This window comes from Pelobates fuscus, chromosome 13, assembly GCF_036172605.1.
Source record: "Pelobates fuscus isolate aPelFus1 chromosome 13, aPelFus1.pri, whole genome shotgun sequence".
NCBI lineage: Eukaryota > Metazoa > Chordata > Amphibia > Anura > Pelobatidae > Pelobates > Pelobates fuscus.
Window position 1 is genome coordinate 103,655,296 of NC_086329.1, and position 22,142 is coordinate 103,677,437.

The 22,142-nt window shown below is 40.4% G+C and overlaps 1 protein-coding gene across 7 annotated transcripts in view; it reads left to right on the top strand.

The window, feature by feature from the left end:
- ARNT (aryl hydrocarbon receptor nuclear translocator) overlaps positions 1–21,019 on the top strand; it is a 40,262-nt gene extending 19,243 nt beyond the window's left edge. For 2 of the 7 annotated variants that reach the window (XM_063440094.1, XM_063440100.1), the window contains exons 4-21: positions 361–405; positions 7,997–8,210; positions 8,607–8,820; positions 8,933–9,035; positions 9,172–9,237; positions 9,628–9,713; positions 11,488–11,564; positions 11,957–12,091; positions 12,214–12,288; positions 12,402–12,553; positions 13,035–13,145; positions 13,473–13,551; positions 14,162–14,285; positions 15,042–15,144; positions 16,868–17,015; positions 17,241–17,412; positions 18,035–18,180; positions 19,057–21,019. In XM_063440094.1, the coding sequence (XP_063296164.1) occupies positions 361–405; positions 7,997–8,210; positions 8,607–8,820; positions 8,933–9,035; positions 9,172–9,237; positions 9,628–9,713; positions 11,488–11,564; positions 11,957–12,091; positions 12,214–12,288; positions 12,402–12,553; positions 13,035–13,145; positions 13,473–13,551; positions 14,162–14,285; positions 15,042–15,144; positions 16,868–17,015; positions 17,241–17,412; positions 18,035–18,180; positions 19,057–19,146 (2,140 nt within the window). In that variant the 3' untranslated portion in view covers positions 19,147–21,019. The remainder of the gene's footprint in view (positions 1–360; positions 406–7,996; positions 8,211–8,606; positions 8,821–8,932; positions 9,036–9,171; positions 9,238–9,627; positions 9,714–11,487; positions 11,565–11,956; positions 12,092–12,213; positions 12,289–12,401; positions 12,554–13,034; positions 13,146–13,472; positions 13,552–14,161; positions 14,286–15,041; positions 15,145–16,867; positions 17,016–17,240; positions 17,413–18,034; positions 18,181–19,056) is intronic. The other 5 variants (XM_063440096.1, XM_063440095.1, XM_063440099.1 and 2 more) reach the window with 5 other exon arrangements.
- The last annotated feature ends 1,123 nt before the right edge of the window (positions 21,020–22,142 follow it).

Sequence of the window (22,142 nt, forward strand, 5' to 3'; positions counted from 1 at the left end):
CCTGATGTATGCAATACAAAATGAATCCATATTAGCTTTTATTTAAAATAATAATGATAGATGTTTTCCTTTAGTGTTTAGTTTGTCACAGAGAAAGAAATGATACAATGTGACGTTTGTTTCCAGCCTGGGAAATGGTTGGCCTTACCCCCCAGTTTAGTTTTTTTTTTACCTGTGTAAGAACAGGTTTGTTTGGGTTTGGAATTCTGAGCAGAGTGCTTTGTTTACCTTGCCAGTATAATAGGCTAGCCGGGGCTACAGACAATGGCTACTTACAATGAGCCATGCTGAATTGTTTTGAATGTCATTCATTTTAAATGTGTATAGAGTCTAATTGGTCTGCTTTCCTTTAAATTACAGGTGTGAAGACGACCAGCTCCCTAATGACAAGGAGAGATTTGCAAGGTATGTTTGTGTGTAATCTCTCTGACCCCTCCTTCATTAAGCCATGATTTAACTACTTAATTGCTAGAAGAGATTAGCCGTATCCGTGTGTTTGCTAGAGGGAGTTTTGTAAGGTGGGTAACAGACCGTAAGTAAGGAGCGGAGTTTGAATGGTGCATTGCCATTTTTTTTTTTTTTATTATTTTTTTTTTGTCTGCCCTGCTTTACTTGTTTGAGGGCCGGAAGAACTGCCCCGGTCTTGGAAACCTAAAAACACATTTGGTTTGAGTCATACACGAGGAACTCTCCTATATTAAGACCTTCAAATATCTCATATTTATTAACACTTTAAGTGCATAATGTCTTGGGCTTCTCAAGGAAATAACAGAAAACTAGTTTGCATGTTAACAGCGACGGGTGTAACAAGGAGCACTCTGTGACCGCTCCTTAGACTGACGGGCTCAAGGCTCTGAAAAAAATAAATAAAAAATGGATGCTAGATATAAAATGGAGGAAAACTGTGGAAGAATGTAAAGCTGCCCAAAAATGGGAATTACGCAACAATTCATTAAGTTACTGATCAAACAGGAAGAGCTAATGGACAACTGAAAACACTATGCTGCTGTTAAAGGGACACTGTAGTCATTAGAACTATTTATTCTCATTGAATTTGTTATACTGCCTGGAGTCCTGTGGCACTGTCCCTCCATTCAGTATTAAACCATGTTCGAGCAGTTTAACACTAAATAAGGGTCCCTGGCCGCCCACAGTCCTGCCCCTTTTGGACGTGTGGTTAAGGCAGAGATTATACACTGCATACTGTCAGTTGGAGCTTTAATAGGCTAAAAGCAGTCAGCTGACACTCTCAGCCAATCAAAGCTGCTCATTGCAGCTCACGCTAATACTTCCTCATTAGGCGATTTGCTGCTGGGGACTCTCGTTTTGCATTAAAACATTTAAAAATGTGCAATGCTGAATGAAATGACGGTACCAGGGGGGGACTCCAGATGCTATAACCAGTTTAATGAGATGAAGCAGATACACTGCCCACAGTGTCCCTTTAAGATTGGTGATGTCATCACTGTAGGAAGTGCAACAGCAGTGTAAGATATCACCATAGGGTCGCATAAGGCAGATTCTGAACCATGGTCACTCATCACGGCAGCTGAGCAAGGGACCTGTAACGTAGAGAATTACTAGATACAATTAGTATGCTTTGTTTAAACTAAATATCATTGCAATAAAGTAATTGCCAATGTCTGGCCAAAAAAAATATATAAATTAATAAAACTGGAAAAAATTAAATAATCCAGGTTTCCACAAAACACACCTGACCCACATTTTTAACAAACAATGTACATAGAATGGGGGAGCCACCGCAAAGAAATTGTGTGTAAAAGGACAAGCCGGCAGTTTGGCAAAATATGTTTCTTTTTATCAGTAATGCAATGCTTATACGTTTTCATGAATAACCACGTAGGATGAATACCTAACTTTCTTTGTCTGAACTGTACTTAAAGGGACACTCCAGGCAATAAAACAACTTCGTCTAAATAAAGTTATGATGATGTCTGGAGGCATAATTTGCCTCTAACTGTGATGTACATTACCCCCTGGTGGCATCCGGCTTCTGAATTGTCAGATCTTGCTCTCAGTCAATCAGTGGCTCAACATTCACTAAACTGGACTTGGAAAGAAACATACATGTTCCAAGCCAGAAGTCATTAAGGGGCACACTAAGCACCAAAACAACTTTATCTTAATGAAGTAGTTGTGGTGTATAGACCATGCCCCTGCAGTCCCACTGCTCAATTCTGTCATTTAGGAGTTAAATAACTTTTGCTTCTGTTTATGAAGCCCTGGCCACACCTTGCTTGTAATGTGCACAGCCTTCCCAATAACTTCCTGTAAAGATCTACTGTTTACACTTCCTTTATTGCACAGTCAGTTTAATTTAGAATTTCTTATCTCCTGCACTGTTAATAGCTTGCTAGAGCTTGTAAGTGCCTCCTGTGTGTGTGTGTGTGTGTGATAAAAGTTCAATTGACAAAGCCAAACACAAGAACTACAGTAAACACATTGTGCTGTAAGATGTAATTAAAAATTAAACTTTTTTTTTTCCCCCCATGAAGGCTGTGCGAGTGACACTCAGGAGAGGTGTGGCTAGGGCTGCATAATTAGGGGGAAAAGTGATTTTTACTCCTAAATGGCAGAAAATGTAGCATTGAGACGGCAGGACAATGATCGATACACCAATACTGCTTCATTTAAGTTTTACTTAGAGCATCCTAACCCACACTGTACCCTGATGCCATTCCCTGGTAATGGGGCAAACTGTTCTGCAAAGGTTTGCCCTCTTACCCGGGTCCTGCTGGGCACAAAGCCAAAGCTACATAAGTTGGATGCAGATTCCCCCAGCCATTCAACAGAGCTCTCACCAAATGATTGACACTGTGTGCAAATAATATGCACAAAAGTGACATTGGCCAATCAGGAACTCTCATTCTGGGCTGGCTGATGATGCTGGAGGGGGAGCTACACCTCTGGCAGCAACATGAAATCTCTCAGTTTTGGAGCAAAACCGTGTGGCATAATGTTATGGATAATTTTAAGTTTTTGATTTGTGAAGGGAACAATATGTCTGAAGAAGAATAGCATGATGTACTTTGGTTGTACGTGAAACACAGATGTCTCTTTGTAACGTCCTGGTGGTGCATTTAAAATCCATGGTCCATCATGCTGTCCATTCAGGAAACGTATCGATTTTGGAGAGGATTAAGCCCCCTCCCCTAATGGCAGAAATGCTAAACATTTGGTAGACATGTAATATGCCTTGAGAGAAATCTGCAGATATAGCACTCTCATTGCAAATTATCAAGGTTTATTTTAAGTTGTATACAGCACAAAGCTTAGCGCACACACACGGTCTGCCTGCGCGCACAATGTAAAGTAGTCTTTTATGATAATGTCTCTATTACTCCAAAATAAAAGCATATCTTGGTTCTTGAAACTGAATATCTGAAACGGCTATTGCTAAAAGGTTGTAGTTTTTGTGTTGGTTTTAACGCCTATCCATTATCAGTGAGAATTTCATCCAGCCGGGACTGCAGTGACCGGCTGGAACGTTCAACTGATTGAATTATAAAAGAGAAACCTCTGCCACGTCCTTGATTTGCAGTGGTTTTCTCTTAACTTCGGGAGCAATCCTAGACTTCCTCTAGCTTTCAGTGTGAGAAAGCTACCCCCTATCCCCTTCCCCCTCATATATAATTGCCCTTTTAATGCAACATGAGGTAATGCATTTAAAAAAAAAAAAAAAAATCTGCAAAAAGTATATTAAATTAAGCAACAGAATCTGCTTAAAATCAGGGACCCCTCATTATATATATATTCCAAACTCCATAACCACTCGAGTGATTTCATGGGGCCTGGGTCTGGATTTGTTAACCACCTCGGCAGGGTCATTAGCCAGCCTGGAACAAGAGTCCAAGTGCCCAATGTGAATTCTGTGCAAACATGGCGTCTATTGTCAGCACGCACAGAATGCTGGCGACACACGGCCAATGGCAGCATCTGACTGGGTGAGTGTTCTAAATAAAATGAAAGCTTTCTTTCTTTGTTATCTTGCAGTACATGCCCCCTTTGGATCGCTGCAGACAGCACATCATCTGCTATCGTTTTCAGCTGTCTTGTTATGTTCAGCAAAATATGGCTTAATTGTTATTTAATGGCATTACATCTATTTAAAACACGTTTACTTATTATATTTAATCCTTGTTGAAAAGTATAGCATTTGGTTTTTCTTTTTTGGGGAGACGGGTTCGGGGAGGGGTGTGGAGATCATGGGAAATGCCAAGATGAAGAGAAGAAATATAGTTTTAATTCAATTGCTCATCTGTGGGATGATGTACACTGTGTGCAAACGAGCTGCTCTCTGTTGTATTAATAGTGACACATCTTCTGCCACAGAGGGAGTAGAAAATTAAATTATACATGCATTATTTTTTCTTTGTATTTCAAACCTCTTTACCTTTTGTACGTACGATAGATTGGTTTTAGCTTTGTTTTATTCAACAATCCAAGGGTCATATTATAGAGGTAAAACAATGAATCTATATAGTGCACTTGCTAACGCAGATTGCTGGAAAGCATTGATCACAGATATTGTAAGTCTTTGCCGGTGGTGCAACAGAGGGCCACCCAAAATGCACAGTGTGCTGTCCCCGAATGCAGTGCATCCTGCTCTGTAGGATTTGGACAGCTGCAGGATGGTGGTATATGTTCACAGCATTGGTCAGAAACAAAAGCTCACAAATTTAAATTTCATTGCGTCCCTGGTCAGACTCGCATTTCTGTTTAAAATCTTCTGTAGTGTTGATTTATGTCTTGCATCCGTCTGATGTTGGCTCAAATCTATTCCAGTCCATTGCAGAAACAGCTAGCGGGCATGTTAGATCCGCCATATAATTCTCCTCTGAGCTGGTCGGTTTTGTTTCTAGGTCGGATGATGAGCAGAGCTCTGCGGATAAGGAGAGACTTGCAAGGTAGGAGCCAGGAGCACGGTTAATGCATCCTGTCCCCAGCTTTTATCTTAACTACTGGCCTGTCTCTCTCGCAGCTCACCGTTCTCTGTCTTAGGAGCGCTACGCAGTGGGTACAGAACTGTCTCATTGTATGGTATGCTCATCAACAAATAACTAGAATGCCACAAACTGCCTTCTTCAAACTGTGATCCGAGCATTAAAAAAAATATTAATTTTAAACAGGAAAAAAGGGTTTGTTTTTTTTCCCTTCTCACACAATATGTTTATTTTTTTAGGATGTATTTTGGGAACCTCAGTAGGAGATGGGAATGAGTTCATATCTAGGGTTAGAATGCCAACACTCCTCATTTTAACATTTTCCTTGCCTGTTACACCTCTTCTGGTAGAGATATATAAACTAGAAACTAAGCATCTAAAAGTCGTGCGTGCGTGTTTTTCTCAAATCCTGCACTATTAGACATGCCTAGAAGTTACTTGACCCTGCAAGTTTCAGTAGTCCCTGGAACCATCGAGAGGAGTGAATTTTCACATGCCCATGGCTAGTGGGCAAGTGGAAATATGGAGCCCCAGGAGACTCTTTAGGCTTCTGTCAAGAAGAGCACAGTTGTAGGTGAAGCCGAGACTTGTTTGTGTCTGCTGTAGGAAAAGCCAACTCACAAACACCAGACTCCCAGGACTCTGTTAGAAGACCTGAAACAAAATCCACCAATATATTTAGAATTGTGCCCCATGGCTGCTATTACTGGCTAGGGGTTATAGGAATGGATGACTCCTCTCCATTCAGATGCTATAATGTTGGCAATGAAGCCAGTGTGTTGGCATCACAGAGGAGGTTTAACATGCTTGGTGAAACATCCTCAAACGGTGTGAATGAGAAAAGACTACAAGAGTAGCATAGGCGGACCTGCGGTGGGTGTCAAAGAGCTTATTACAGTAACATGGTGTCGCTGGATTGGTGGTAAGGTGAGTACATCTTGAAGGTTTTCATTGAATATGCCATGTTTCTCCGGGGACAAATTATTACGTTCACTTGAAGGCATTTCTTCCCAGGTTCAGTTACACTCTCGGGTTCCGTTGTTCTATACGTAGTTCGTGGCTGCGTTTTAGGCATTCCCCATTCTTGTAGCACCCAAGCCGGGTTCCTGTACAATGCAGCATTGAAGGACTTCCTGCTTTCTTCAGTGTGCAAAGTGCAAAGTGTCTGGAAGTTAAAGAACCATTACTGATTTCTCATGGACCAGTCTGCAGCCCCAGTTTATTAGACGCTCAGACTACAGCTGCAGTAAATGCATTATGCATTGCTGGTAATATCCTTGTATCTAACTGGGTCCATTAAAGCGTGGTGCCTAACGACTGTTCTCATAACTGATATAACATTGTAATAAAGAGGCATTCTAATGGGAGGAAGTGAAATTATGCAACGTTTCCCTTTATTTGCCACATTTCCCTTTATTTCCCCGCCCCCCACCCCTTTTCCTCCATTTCTTTGTATTGCTATATATTATGTCTGTTCTTACTTTGTATTTAAATTAAGGAAAAAATTTGATGTGTAGAATTTTTTATTAATTTTTTTTTTAACCAGTTTATCAACCCGTTCTCTCTCCCATCCCTCATGCGTACACCTACTGGATCTCCTTTTTAGTTTATGAAGTTCCACCAGAGCAAATAGATCACTTACTAGTTAGACTGCCTCTAAAGCCCTGTTTGTGAAGCCAGCCACACGTGTACGGTCCAGAGGCCAAGTTCTCTGAAATCGGTACAGCAGACTGGTCCTCTAGGTGCTAAACGGGATACGGTTAGGTGTATATGCAACTGCTTGTACGTATACACACACACACACACACACACACACACACACACACACACACACACACTCTCTCTCTCTCTCACATAATAAGTTTACCCAAGCAGTTGCATATACTTTAGGCATTATGTTAGATACACATGTACCAGTTTGACTTATGGGTCTTCCAGTTTGGGAATGTGCATTCTCAAACAATGGGGCTGATTTCGTAGAATGAACCCATGAGCAGAATATTCAAGCAGTGACTGTACAGTCCTAAAATTGGCATTTTCCCTTTCTATCATAGTTCTCCTGAAACTGATGAATGTGTTGTGAGACTAGGGGATACTGTGTCCGTATACAGGTGTTCTCCTACAACCCTTTTGAAGCCAGTTAATGGGAAATAAAATTACTCTTTTGATGTTCCCGATTTATGTAATTTGATGGTTCTTGTTGTATTGATTTCACATGCTGCTTATTCAATCCTTGTGTAAAAACGTTCACGTCACTTCCTGTCACACCACAAACATCAGAGAGATGACGAACCGTCAAATAAAAAAGTTTTTTTGTTTGTTTTTGGTGACTATCGGTCCTTCCATCAAATTGGCTCTTCCCACCAACTATAAGTCTCCCTGGGCCTCACGGTGCAGAATATGCCAGCACTATAGATTGTAATTGCAAGATTATTTTTTAAAAAATAGGCATGAGAAGCCATCACTCTCTGCTTCTAGCTAGACTTGTTCTTTTTGTTCAGACAACAGGGAAGAGGTCGTACCCATGAGAAACATGAGGGGGAAAAAAACTAGAGGTACTTGAGTTTAATTCCTCTACTTCTGCCCAAAGCTGTGTACTTGAGAGGTGCAGAATGTTTTGCTTTGTTTTCAAGCTCAGAGAAATGACCGCCTTGAAGGAGAGGATTTTTCATGGCATGGGTTCCCTATCCAGTTGGTAGAGCCTCAGTCTATTTTTTTCAAAAGGCGTTTCTTAAGGTTCTTTATCCTAGAAGACGTCACGGGATTGGATTCCATCAGCAGCTTTATGTGCTGCTTGGGTTGGTTCGCCTTAAGGACCTGTTGTGGGTTTGTTTGTTTTTCTATAAGTTTGATCTTTAACAGCTTGTTTCTTCTGTTTTAATCTGATTTTCTCCTCACTGCTGTGCATGTTTGGCATGATAGCACGGTGTCCATACATAATCCTGAAGAGAGAAATTTTTTTTCCTTGTTTTGTTCTGCACAATTTCCTTCTTAATAAATTTGAAGTTGCTGAGTTATCTGTCTCGCTGCAGGGAGAACCACAGTGAGATTGAACGCCGACGAAGGAATAAGATGACCGCGTACATCACAGAGCTGTCAGACATGGTGCCCACATGCAGCGCTCTGGCACGCAAGCCAGACAAACTCACCATCCTGCGCATGGCTGTCTCTCATATGAAGTCCCTCCGAGGCACTGGGAACACTTCTACAGACGGCACCTATAAGCCCTCCTTCCTCACTGATCAGGTACAGATAGTTTTGTTCTCATAGTGGCTAGCTTAACCCAAAATTTGAAATTCACTTTGAATTCCCCACAATTCACACTTTAGTAACTAACCCTGGCAGTCCTAAGCAAAGTTGGAGAGGAATAGGACCATCTTGCACGATAATTGTTTGTCAACTATGGTTGTTTAAAGTGTCTATTTAATTGAGCTACATACAGCGGTGTAGATTTCTGTATTTAATTCTCACCCTTCAATAACACCCATTTGTTAACTATAGTGGTAAGAAAGCACAATATTAAACATTCTCCGATTTAACTGATAAACCGCCATGTTATGCTGGCATGGTATTAAATGATATTCGTATTTCTTTAAGCTGTTTAATATAACCGTATATTGTCTGATATTTGGATTTGTATAGGAGCTGAAACACCTGATTTTAGAGGCAGCAGATGGCTTTCTCTTTGTGGTGTCCTGTGAAACAGGCCGTATAGTGTATGTGTCGGACTCTGTCACCCCTGTCCTTAATCAACCTCAGTCTGAATGGTTTGGAAGCACCTTGTATGATCAAGTCCATCCAGATGATGTGGACAAACTGCGCGAGCAGCTCTCCACAGCCGAAAATGCAATGACAGGTGACCTCAAGCTCCTCTTTCTTTATGGACGTTGAATTTTCATTTGTGCCCCTGAGCCCAGCAATATGTCACACATTGGCACATTGTAACAAATCACTGCTTCCTCTTTCAGGACGGATCCTGGACTTGAAAACGGGTACAGTGAAGAAAGAGGGACAGCAGTCCTCCATGAGAATGTGCATGGGATCCCGGAGATCGTTTATTTGTAGGATGAGGTAACATTATTTCATTGATTACTAATTTCCCTCGGAGTCATTCTGCTAAAGAATCTGTTTATCATTTTACTGTGCTATGGGCTTTATGTGCTTTATGCTAATGGGCTGTATTCTTTGTGGTCGTGTCTTTGTACAGGTGTGGTAATTCTGCTATTGACCCAACCTCCATGAACCGGCTCAGCTTTATGAGAAATAGATGCAGGTAATATGATCTTGGTCCTGTCCATGTATCTACAAGGGGCTCAGCTGGAAACCTCGGCAATATGTGTTAAGTGACTGCTTCTAATTCCTGCATTACACAGCGGTGTGGGTGTAAAGGTGGCACAGAGTAAATATCTCTGCAACAAATCCACTTGAGGTGGTGCAATAATCACACCATACTGCCAGTGGTTTTGCAAAGTTAAATATTGCTTATTTGTGTCGGAGGTTTTGACTGACGACACAATCGATTTTAGCACACAATTTACTGTTTAGTATAGCTAAAACATAACTGGTGGGTTGTTGCGATGAACGGCTTGGCCACATTCAATCGGTGTAGTAGTGAAACTCTTGTAACACATTGTGTATTTACTGTAATATTTTGGTATTGTAGGAACGGATTGGGTCCACCCAAAGAAGGAGATTCCCAGTTTATGGTCGTACACTGTACTGGGTACATTAAGGCATGGCCACCAGCAGGTAAGCCCTCTTATCAAAGTCTTCATTTAGAACCTTTTCACCCTGATTCTTTTAGATTTTACAATAACCTGTTATTACATAAACTGATACAAACTATCAGAATCAAACCAGGAATATTCCCTGGAATTCTTCACTGTCCGGGTCATCTGAGGACACACTTCAGAAATCCATGTAGAGTGTGCAACGATGGCATCCAGCATATAATCCAGAGATTCAGCATTCTCCAGTGGGTTTCACTGCTCCGGTTTATTAAACAAAATATTTATATCCTGTTAAACATCCTAGTGGGTTTCAATAAATTCCTCACCATAAACCTTTGCCGTTTACCAGTCCAGACTAATTAAGATATATAGTTCTCATATTTTAGTTACATAGGCTGAAAAACATGCGTCCATCAAGTTAATCCTTTCTCACATTTGGTATTTGCTATTGATCCAAAAGAAGTAAAAAAAAAAATAACAGTTTGAAGCGCTTCCTAATTTTGCAACAGACTAGGAGAAAATTCCTTCTTGACCCCAGAATGACAGTCAGATATCTCCTTGGATCAAAAAGCTAATACCCCACACATTAAAAATTATATCCCTGAATATTAGGTTTTTAAAAAGTATTTATGCATTTGCTATTAGAACATCTGTATAGACTCTGATAAAACCACCTGTTCAGGCAAATAATTCTTCATCATCATTGTTCTTACTGTAAAAAACCTCTTTCCTTTGCCTTAGATGAAATCTCCTTTATTCCAGTCTGAATTTCCGACTTTGTGACCATGTGTTCTGTTTATAGTCCTATTTAAAAGATTGCCAGGCAATTGTTTGCATTGACCCTGAACATGTTTGTATAATTTTATATCTCCTCTGTGGCGCCATTTTTCCAAACTAAAGAGATTTAAATTTGTTAACTTTCTTCATAACGAAAATGTTCATTCCTTTTTAATCAATTTTGTAGCCCGCCTCTGCACTTTTTCTAGTGCCATAATATGCTTCTTTAGAACAGGTGCTCAACATTGCACAGCATATTCAAGATGTGGTCTTACCAGTGATTTATAAAGAGCTAAAATTATATTTTCATCCCTAAAATGAATGCCGCTTTTAATACAAAACTACCTTACTTGCCAACTGCGGATTGGCATTGCACATTGTTGCCTTGTTTTTTTTGTCTAAAGCATTTCATAAATCCTTCTCATGTGTTGTTCTCCCTAATTCGCTTCCATTAAGGGTATAAGTTGCTTGTGCATTCTTTATCACAAAGTGCATAACCTTACATTTATGTGCAATACATTTAATCTGCCATTTGAGTGCCCAGCCCCCCAGTCTGCAGCAAAGTAATATGTTGCTCGCATTGTATTACTTTACAGAGTTTTGTATAATCTACAAACACTGAAACATGACTTTCAATGCTTTCTTCAAGATCATTTATTAACATGTTAAAGAGAATGGGTCCCAGAACTGAACCCTGAAGGACACCACTTGCCACCTCTGTCCAGCTTTAAAATTTACCATTAATGACAACGCGTTGTACTCTATCCTTAAGCTAATGTTCTACCCAAGAACAAGGAATTGTCATCTAGACCAATTTCTTTGGGTTTAAACACTAATCTACTGTGTGGAACTGTATCAAATGCCAAAATCCAAGTAAATCACATCTACTGCAACACCCTGATCGATATTTCTACTTCTTCGTAGAATGCAATTCGGTTAGTTTGACATGGCCCATGTTTCATAAAACCATGCTGATTATTGCTAATAACAACTTGTTCTCCGTCTTCCTCACCCAGGTGTCAGTTTACCTGAAGATGACCCAGATGCAGGACAGAGCAACAAGTTTTGTCTGGTGGCCATTGGCCGTTTGCAGGTAAGAAGCTGTTCTTGTATGTTTATGATGAATCACTGTTCACAGTAATTCTACTCACAATGACTAGATTCCCCCGAATGGTCGCTCATGAACGGGGCTCTTATAATTCCTCCAGTTTTGTCAAGAACTTTATTTAAAAATTCTACACTAGATTGCTGGCATTCTGGTCCTCACATCCTATTCAATCTGTTTGTATAAATATCTTGCTGACTACACTACCATCATTTTTACTACGTGGAGGAATTGTTGATGGTTAATAAAAAATATTTAATAGACTGTTAAGTGTTTTTATTTTTATTTTTTTAGTGATATAGAAATGTGGTCTCATGGCATTTACTCTGTCTTAATGTCTGCATTCTGCTCCATCTGTAATCCTTTTAATTCCATTTCAGGTCACCAGCTCTCCCAACTGCACAGACATGAATAGCATCTGCCAGCCCTCTGAGTTCATTTCCCGACATAATGTAGACGGCATGTTCACTTTTGTGGATCACCGGTGTGCAGCCACAGTTGGCTACCAACCTCAGGTGAGCACCAGCCCAGCCAAGCCTTGTATGAGCTTTTCAAGGATTGTGCTTGTTGTATAGGAACATCTAGTTTGTTCGCCCTTAAACAAACACTTCTTATAAATATCTTTCTTCTGCCGCAGGAACTCTTAGGAAAAGATATTGTGGACTTCGCTCACCCAGAGGACCAGCAGCTTTTAAGGGACAGTTTACAGCAGGTAAATTATGTGAAAGGGACTCTCCAGGATTTAAAAAAAAAAAAATGTTTTTCAATGTTTTATTTTATCATGTGGGGCTGGGATTTAATCTTATACGTTGTCTCTTGTTCCAGGTGGTAAAATTAAAAGGCCAAGTTCTCTCTGTTATGTTCCGGTTCAGATCCAAAAACCGCGAGTGGCTTCTGATAAGAACCAGCTCTTTCACCTTCCAGAACCCATACTCTGATGAGATTGAGTATATCATCTGCACAAACACAAATGTGAAGTACGTATATTACTGATTACAGGCGTTAAAAACATAATACAACACGCTACTTTCAGGGTCTCGTTGGCACCTTGTGTTTCTGGCTAAAATGTGGTAGAAGATCAGTTTCTATCAAATGTATCATTCTTATTTTTTATGCTTGGCCTAAAATTTTTTTTTTTTTTTTTAAATTAACCCACTGTGTGCAGCTAATGGAATAACGTAACACTCAAGTAAAATTCAAGACGTCTTCATTTACATAAGCCTGGTCTAGATCTCCGTATCTGACTTGTAATAATTTTCAGTATTTTTATCGCTAAATATATTTTGAATAACGAGCCCGGATTATATGTTTTCTGAACTCCTCTCCTATATCTGAGCTGATGTGATCTCACTGTCCTGTACTGCTAAAATTAAGTCCAAGTTCTAGATGTAATTAATGTGTATTCTGAAACGGATCGTGTCCCTGCACAAATATTCATTCTGCTTTAACTGCTTCCAGGAACTCTAACCAGGAGTCACGGCCCACTTTGTCCAACAGCGTGCCGAGGCCTTCGCTCACCCATGGCATTACGCACAACATGGAGATGGCACCAGGTCCGCTGGCAGGGAGGTGAGTTTCTGCTATGGCTTCCCTTGAGATTCTGTCTAGAACGATGTAGGTCTAAAAACAGGAGGTTCAAAAAAGGGAAAAAAATAAATTGATCAGAAATCAATCTTTATGTGAAAATTTTAATGTCTGAATCCCACATAACTCCCTGATGTGTTAAAATGAAATTGCTCCACCAGGACAGCATTCTTGATTCTTGTTCTTGATGTCATCTATAGTAGGATTGTGGCCAGAGATCTGGTACTTTTTATTGCTTGTTTATAGGGTATAAAATATTAATGAGCTTCAATAGACGAATATTAAATTGTTTCATTTCCCCATGGTACTTAGGCAACAGCCAAAACCTTCTCAATCCGAACTGGACGTGGTCCCCAGCAGGGATACAATGGCCGCTTACAACCACACACAGGTCAGTGAACGGAAGTCCTGATGTCTTTTTAAAGGGGCAGTAATCCGTTAGTATAATTAGTGCTGGGGGAGCGACTCCTTTTCTGCATAGATGCATCTGAAAGGTTTATCTGCAAAATGACTAAACAAACGCGAGGTTGTAAGTCCAGGTTCTTCCTGGCTTCTATCGAATGTTAACCAAAAGCCAAAAGTGATATGTTGAGCAATCCAAATGTGTAGGGATGAAATAATCAGACACAAAACACCACTCGTTCCCGCTGTCAAAATGGCGAATAAGCAAAAATAAATAATCTGGAGCACTTGTAATGGCATAAAGGTTAAATCAGTGGAAAGTAAATCAATCTGTTTAAAGATCCATGTACGTACAATAGCAATGGAAAAGGGTGGTCACAAGCTGGGGCTGTACTCTATCGTTGATCACATTGGGGGTTAACTGTTTTTTTTTTTTTATAGTCTTGGTTCTCTCTTAACCCCTTTAAGTATTTTAGAAGGAATTTGACTTCTGTGGCTTAATTTCAATGTTTTGTAAAAAAAAAAAAAAATGTCCATTCATTTTTCAAATCTGTGGTTTATTAATGTGTGTGGTTGTTTTTTGTTTTTTTGCTGTGTAGGTCCCAGTTCAACCTGTAACGGCCTCCATCTCAGAACACAACAAATCCTTGGAGAAAACGGAAGCTTTGTATGTCCAGGAAAGGGATCCGAGGTTTGCGGAAATCTACAACACCATTAACTCAGGTAACTGAAACAAAGGGGGTTTTCATAGCGCTGCACGGTGTGATAGGTTCTCAGTGTGTGGTCTCTACAGTGCGGATCGGTTACCCACAATGCACAGAGTGTCGGTTAATGCTATAGCCTGTTCCTTTTAAACTGGTGGTGACATCAATATAATGCCAAACCCCTCTGAAGGTCCTTAGAGTCTATAACTGAGGAGACCAAACGATTACACTCCAGATAGTGTATTACATCTCTCATGGTGCTTTGAGAGCTTTGTGTTCAAGGTTACCTTATGGCCAGCTAGTAAGTGTGCAGGCTTTCTTTGTCAATATGTCTAAATCCATGCCCCAGCTAAAGCATCACTTTTTCTTCAAAGTTGTGGAATATCAAAGCATAAATTAAAATGGGCAACTACAGATTAAACCCATTTCTCACCACTTGAGGCGCTGTCCCACAAACCTTATGTCAGCCATTGTTACTAAATCTTTGCATTAAGAAAGGATTGATAGGAAGCAAATGAATGCTACAATGTGTGAGGGGGGAGGGTGTATGGAAACAGTTTGCGATATTTCTAGGAAAATATACAATTTATCACTAAGTAGTGTTGGTGCAGCTGAGCGGAACCAGTTATAGTGTAACTATCTGGTTCGAGGTTACACAGGGAAAACTGAAGGAATTCTTCAGCTCCGCTTATTTGGTCTAAAATCCTGCTCACCATTGTCAGTTCTCTGTAATTCTCAAATTAATGGCTAAACCGTTTTGTCTCGTCTCTTCCAGATCAGAACAAGGCACTCAACACCAGTGGAGTCTCTGGGAACCAGCAACTCTTCCCCCAAGCCACTACCTTCACTCCTGCCCCTCGGCCAGTGGACAGTTTCAGGTTGGTGATGAAGGAAGCGAATTGACACCTGGTTTGGCTGATTAGAGTTTGCAGTGTATGGAAGGACTGTGTGTCTGCAGCTAAGTGGCTAGGATAATAGCTGTGTGATCGAAATTACAACATTAATAGGGTTGCTCTTCTACCCTAGCTAGACTTAAAGGACCACTCTAGGCACCCAGACCACTTCAGCTTAATGAAGTGGTCTGGGTGCCAGGTCCTTCTAGGGTTAACCCATTTTTTCATAAACATAGCAGTTTCAGAGAAACTGCTATGTTTGTGAATGGGTTAAGCCTTCCCCCTATGTCCTCTAGTGGCTGTCTCATTGATTTTCACAGTGAGAGCACGCCAGCGTCCATAGGAAAGCATTATGAATGCTTTCCTATGTGACCGGCTGAAGGCGCGCGCAGCTCTTGCCGCGCATGCGCATTCAGCCGACGGGGAGGAGAAGAGGCGGATCGGAGGAGGAGAGCTCCCCGCCCAGCGCTGGAAAAAGGTAAGATTTAACCCCTTTCCCCTTTCCAGAGCCGGGCGGGAGGGGGTCCCTGAGGGTGGGGGCACCCTCAGGGCACTCTAGTGCCAGGAAAACGAGTGTTTTCCTGGCACTAGAGTGGTCCTTTAATGCTTCATTTACCGTTTGAGCAGCATGGGCTAGTGTTTCAGGAAAAAGGGCCATTTATTCTATGTATTGATGCATGTCTTATGCAATAAAGTGGGAATTCATACTAAGTATTACATTTACGGGCAAAGTAGCCTGCTGAGAACATAACAGACTTAGGGAATGTTTCCAGCCTGGCTTACTTTGCCTTGAATTTGAAATTCTCTTTGGATTGACTTCAAATCCTCATGTTTGTGAATAAGCCTGCCAGTCCCATGTAGGGGAGCGATAGAGGTTTGTAGAGGTTTAAAGTGCACAGACCTCTGCGTGCCTTTCTGGGCCAAGTTAGAATCCTGTACATATTTTGTAAAACGTACAGGACTCTAACAGAAGGAACAGTTTGGAACCCGCAGTAGTAATGTTACTGTAATGGATCCTGTCTCCAACAATTTGTGTTTTATTCGCCATATGGATCGGCGTGTTACATCTCCATACAACCTTCAGATTCTCCTTTCTCTCTGCTCATTTAAATGGATTTTATTTTCTCAATTTACATCATCTTCTTCTTCTTCTTTTGGTCTTCCTGTGTCTGACTCCAGTCTTTTCTTCTCTTTTAATTTACTGTTTCCATTTCCCTATCTTGTTTTTGTTAACCATCAAACCCGGGAGCCATTATTGGGGTATCTACCTCTGTACCGTGCAAGCAGAAACAATTTGAGTATTAGACATTTAGGGATGAGTTACTCTGCCAGGAACACATTGGTCATCCCTGAAATAGGAGTCCGGGTCCAAGCTATGAAAACGCCATACTGTGAATAAATGAGTGAATATGTTGGCATATCTTGTTTGCGTACCACCATACTTGTATCCATTACATACTTGGTCGATGGTCTACTAACGTCCTGTGTGTATCTAATTATAAGCCAGTGCAATTATACGGAGAACTAGATAGACATTAAAGTAGCTGCCTTTTTAAACAAGATGCAGTGGTACTGTTAGAAACTTTGTAAAAATGTGGATTTCGCAGTAACCGTAAATAATGGTGGTATTTCTGTGAGTGAATTGCATTGCCCTCCTGTGATATAAAATGACAGGACACTTCTCAATCTCACCGTTAATCCTTTCCAGAAGCGGTGGCATGGCACCTCCGGTCAATATTATTCAGCAGCCGGTGTCCGCCGGACAGATCCTGGCCCAAATCTCTCGGCATACCAGCCCTACACAGGTCACTGGAACAAACTGGAGCTCTGGTGCTCGCCCTACATTTACAGCACAGGTATGCATGTGACAGCCCATGTAGATTAGCATCTGCAGAAATCCGAGGACACCGTAACCGTTAAACATTCTCTTTCGTTCCTAATAAACAAATCTTGTATTTATCCAATTTGCCTTCGCAGTAGTTTAATTCTATGAGAGGGATGAAGTGGGATGATGGGGTTGTATATAGATGGATATATATCGGAATGTATCTGAGCTCCTTTCTACTTTTGTTAATCTCCAGCAGGTACCACCGCAGACGACGAAGACGCAGTCTCCACAGTTTGGCATAGGGAATTTCCAGAACACAGCTGCAAATTTCAGCCCAATGTCCTCACAGAGTTCGACATCGTCACCTGCGGCCACGGCCTACCCCAACTTAGCCAACCGCGCCAACAGTTTCGGTAAATCTGTGTGTATGTGTTCTTGATCTTCTTCTTTTATTTTTAGGGACAGCTCTTTTCCTTCTCTTTTTGTCACTAACTCCATTAGGGTTACCCCCTGTTCTGCCCCCTTGAACTTTCTGGCCAACCTTTCTTTATTTCTTGATCTTCTACTTCAAATAAAAATGAAGCTGCTGGCCATTTTATCCTTAGACCTCTGTAATAATTCCCTTCACATTCACCTTCCCAGTGTAATCTCATCACATGCTCCTTTGTTCCTTGCAATCCACAGGAATCCACCTTCCTGTGTGAGTTGGATTCTCGATGTAGGCCAGGTTATTGGAGAGCATTTCAATATACAGACTCTTACTTGCACAAGGAGGTTGGAGAGCTTGTAATCTGGGTAGCTGTACATTTCCACTGATGGCATAATTACAGTAAACAGACCAACTGTGGATGTGCAATAGCCTATTTCATTAGACAAATGAAATTGTACTCTATTTGCTCTGACGGAGAGCAAAATAGTTTGATATTTTTGTGTCTGTGTGGTTTTGTGCATTTTTCTCCCATCCAATAAACCCATGGCAGCAAGAGAAAGCCTTCCAGTTATTGGCCTGTCTGTTTGATAAATGTGATGTTGTTTTTTTTTTTTCAGTAGCGGAGGTGGGGCGGACCCGCCAATTCCAGACACGGGCAGCTGACGCGGTTGGCGTGTGGCCCCAGTGGCAGGGCTCTCACCATGGACAGAACGCAGCAGAGCCTCGTGTCCAGCAGCAGTCCAACCATTCTGAGGCCTTTCCGGTAAGAACATGACGTGTGTGTGTGTGCGTGCACACACACGCCCCTGTCCGGTAGATACAAGCTGTTGTAGGATCCCCCAGCCTTATGCCGACAAAGCATCATGGGAATTGTAGTTCCTGTAACAACTGGTGATTTACCATTTTAATCACAGCTCTTTAAACTGTTTAATGATGGCTTCATTTTAAATAAGAAAATACATGTATTAAAGGGACACAATGCATTAATGCATTTTATTGTTTTTGGCCTCATAAATATTGTTTTTTGTTTTTTCTTTTTATACTGAAATCTTTATACAGCACTTTTGTGAGATCAAACCCAAAAGTTATATCACTAATAATTGAGTATCTCCGCACACTGAGTTATCATTAAGAACTCAAAACAATAAACACAATAACAAAGTTTTCTTCTTGTCTGACCAATTTATTTAGAATAGTTGCAATGTTGTGTGTGTCTGTGGTTATTTACCAAAGGGGGAATTTAAAGTAAAGTTCACGTTTCAAGTAGCAGAACGTAAAGCAGTTCGATTTACTTTCAGCTTCAATTTTGAGATTCTTATATGAATTTTGAATTCTTGCTTTAGCGAATAACCCTGTTATTGTGTGTCTGTATATAGAGATCAGACTTTAGACCGTAAAAGGAAAATTTTATGAAGAATAGACTTCATAAAAATGTAGATTGTGCTGCCTTATGGAAGACAAAATGAGGTAAAGAATGTCAATTCTAACTGCTGTTCAGACAGAGCAATTCACTCAAATTAACGGTTCGTTTCTCAATTCCCTCTAGCTGCCGTTAGACTGGGCCTTATAGCATGACTGGGCCATGAGACCTTTGCTGATGTGAATGCCATAAAGCTGTAATATGTCCTCTTTTATACAGGATATGCTTTCCATGTTGGGAGAAGAGGTGTCAAGCTACAACAATGAGGAATTTTCCGAGCTCAACATGTTCCAGTCCTTTGCTGAATAAATAGGCGACTGCAGTACAGAATAATAACTTGATGCTTATAAAACAGCATCCAGTACTCTTTCCTACCATTGCTCACTCGAATGTCTTTATTTCTCTCTCACGGAATCACGAGAGGATAAAGAACGTTTGTGGTGAGAGCAATGTGAACGAGAAGGACTGTAACCCAAGGAGATGATGGGTGATTACAGGGACGCCACAGAACTGCCTTTTAAGAACTCGTAGAGAGGTTCAGTGATATCACTCTGCAGTCCTCACCAGCTTTAAACCCTGTGACTCATGGCAAAACCTTATTTTTCTACGACACGCCACGTTCCTAACCTCGCTAAGATCCTGATTGGGTTGTGACGGAGACGCACGTGGAGTCATGCATCACTTTGGAACATTTCATGAAACCTAGCTAACAGTTTCTAGCCAAAAAAAATAGCCGGAACCTAAAGGAATTCATTTTAGGATCTGTCTTTCAGGGATAACGTTTGCGTAAGATAATCAATGATAGCTGGTGCCTTTTTCTATGATGTTTGGAAACATTTTATGCGATTTATTGCTTGAGGACAATATACACGTTTATTAGTTGAAAGGCCCTGTTATCTGTATCCCACCATTACTTATTGTGAGGATATGTGCAGATTGGAGCACTTTGTGTAATCATATTGGCTTTTTTATATATATAAAATATATATGTAAGTGAGACACTTTTGCTGTCCATCATACTCTTTCTTTTTTTAAGCAATTAGTCGAAAGGAAAGGAGGCAAAGGTCGATATTTCACCCTCTTTATTTAATGGGCAGGCAGCTGGGATCACCTGTTATTTGAGAAGCAGAGATCTACAGCCAATCCTGAAATTTTCTGCAAAAGCTACAGGCAGCAGGTAGAAGTGACACCTCTGCTTCTTCTCGAGGTCCGGTCTCTGTAATCAGAAAAGAGTCGAATCCAAGTCAAAGCAGGGGATAACTTTAAATATGTCACTTTAGCACTTAATATTTTGCTGTAGTACCCCAGGGATTGGCAGATCATTATGGGAGTGGTGGTCCAATAGTTGGACATCCACATATATCTGTAGCATCTTGCTATTAACCAACCACCAGTTGGTTATGTGTGATTTGAATTAAATGTACCCTGTGGCTCCAAGCAGAGTGCCCTTCTACCACCAATGCATAGCTTGAGCTTATTTTTCATAATTGGTTATTATTTTTATATCTTATTTTGTGGAATAGCCATCGTTATTTTATAGCAGACGTTCTTTAAGGCATTGTGACTCATTCAGTAGATTCATTACTGCTGAATATCATGTACTATATGTGACGTGCCACATATTCAAATCCCTTTCGGAATTAAAAACAAATCAGTTAACAAGGCTTTAATTCTCCAAATCAAAATCTGCAATAAGCTCCCCAGATGGCAGTGATTTCACTGAGCTCGTTATTAAACCCATTTGAGGGCCGTTTGGGTACATGCAGATTCTCATCCTACAAAGCACTTTACAGAGCAGAGCGGCTTTTCCTTAACAGTTGATCATTTATTGTTGAATGCCACCTATTTCTTTTAAAATAGAGTGCAGACTTGTCCCACCTGTCTGACATTGTTCATACCTTGCAAATATTTATACTGAGAATGTTGGAGTTTGTTTTTCCACCAAATGAGCAACAATTTCAACATGCATACAGCCGCCTCTCTGATCTCATTCTGTCCTATTGACAAGATTATTGCAAATCCAAAACTTTTAAAAAATATTGCCATAAAGACTTTTTACTTTTGAAAACTGTGTCTAAAGAACAAAACAGATGGATTTTTCCGAATCTCCTCTTTAACTCACTTTCTGTGCAAATTGTTTTATGTGTATACAATATAAAATAATATAATTTTATGATTTTCAGTGGCTTCTCTAAGTTGTCTTAATTAATTTTGAATATATCAAAAACATTTAATACAAAAACAACATGCAAGGCTAGAATTTAATTTCCATTAATTCCTACTTTGGTTAAAGGGACATGCATCACTTTGAGACAATTGTATTATTCAAAAACGTTATCTTTGAATGAGACGGTTGCCTCACACAGGCTATAAAAAAAGCAGGTAAATATGATTTATTTTCATATTTACCTGTTTGTTATTCTTATGTTTCCACACCCACTCCAGGGAGGAGACTAATATAATTAGTGTCCTATCCCTAGGAATGCTGTAAAAGTGCATTGGATATGCCTGACAGAGTTACACATGTGCGGATGGAAGGTCTCTTTTCTGCCCTAGCTGAGAGGCATGGCCAACAATGCAATCTGAACAAGTGTATAGAGGTTTTTAAAAACGTGTATGCTTTATTTTGTTTGTATATTTATTTAAAAGTGTTTGCTGGTTTGAAAAAAACATTAAGTGTTGCATGTTGCTTAGCATAATGGTGGAAATATTAAAAGACTGGGGAGAAAGCTGAAACCGAATTGTAGGTGAGAGCATCCATACGTCCCCTAAAGTCTTATTATTGTTGCCGCTTTCTGGAAGAACCAAAGACCATGAACTGGACTATTGGCCAATTTGTGATAACATGAATGGGTCAATAGTACCAGGCCCCTGACCTCTGTATCCAAATTTCAAACCAAAGTAAAGGACCACTATAAAAATCAATATGAAAATCACAGTGAGAAGCGCGGAAGCACCTCTAGCGGCTGTCAATGAGACGGCCACTAGAGGCTGGATTAACCCTAGTGTAAACATAGCAGTTTCTCTGAAACTGCTATGTTTACAGCTGCAGGGTTAACCCTAGATGGACCTGGCACCCAGACCACTTCATTGAGCTGAAGTGGTCTCGGTGCCTATAGTGGTCCTTTAACAAATTTCATTGTGGCCGAATTGATAACATTGAGCCTCTCATAATATTATTTTCTTTTAATGTATTGATAATATTTGCAGGAAGAGATGAACAGTAATAATAACATATTAATCCTCATGTAGAAAGTTCCTGGTTTTGCTGTAAATCTCCAAACTTTGCCGCTTCTGAAGTGAGT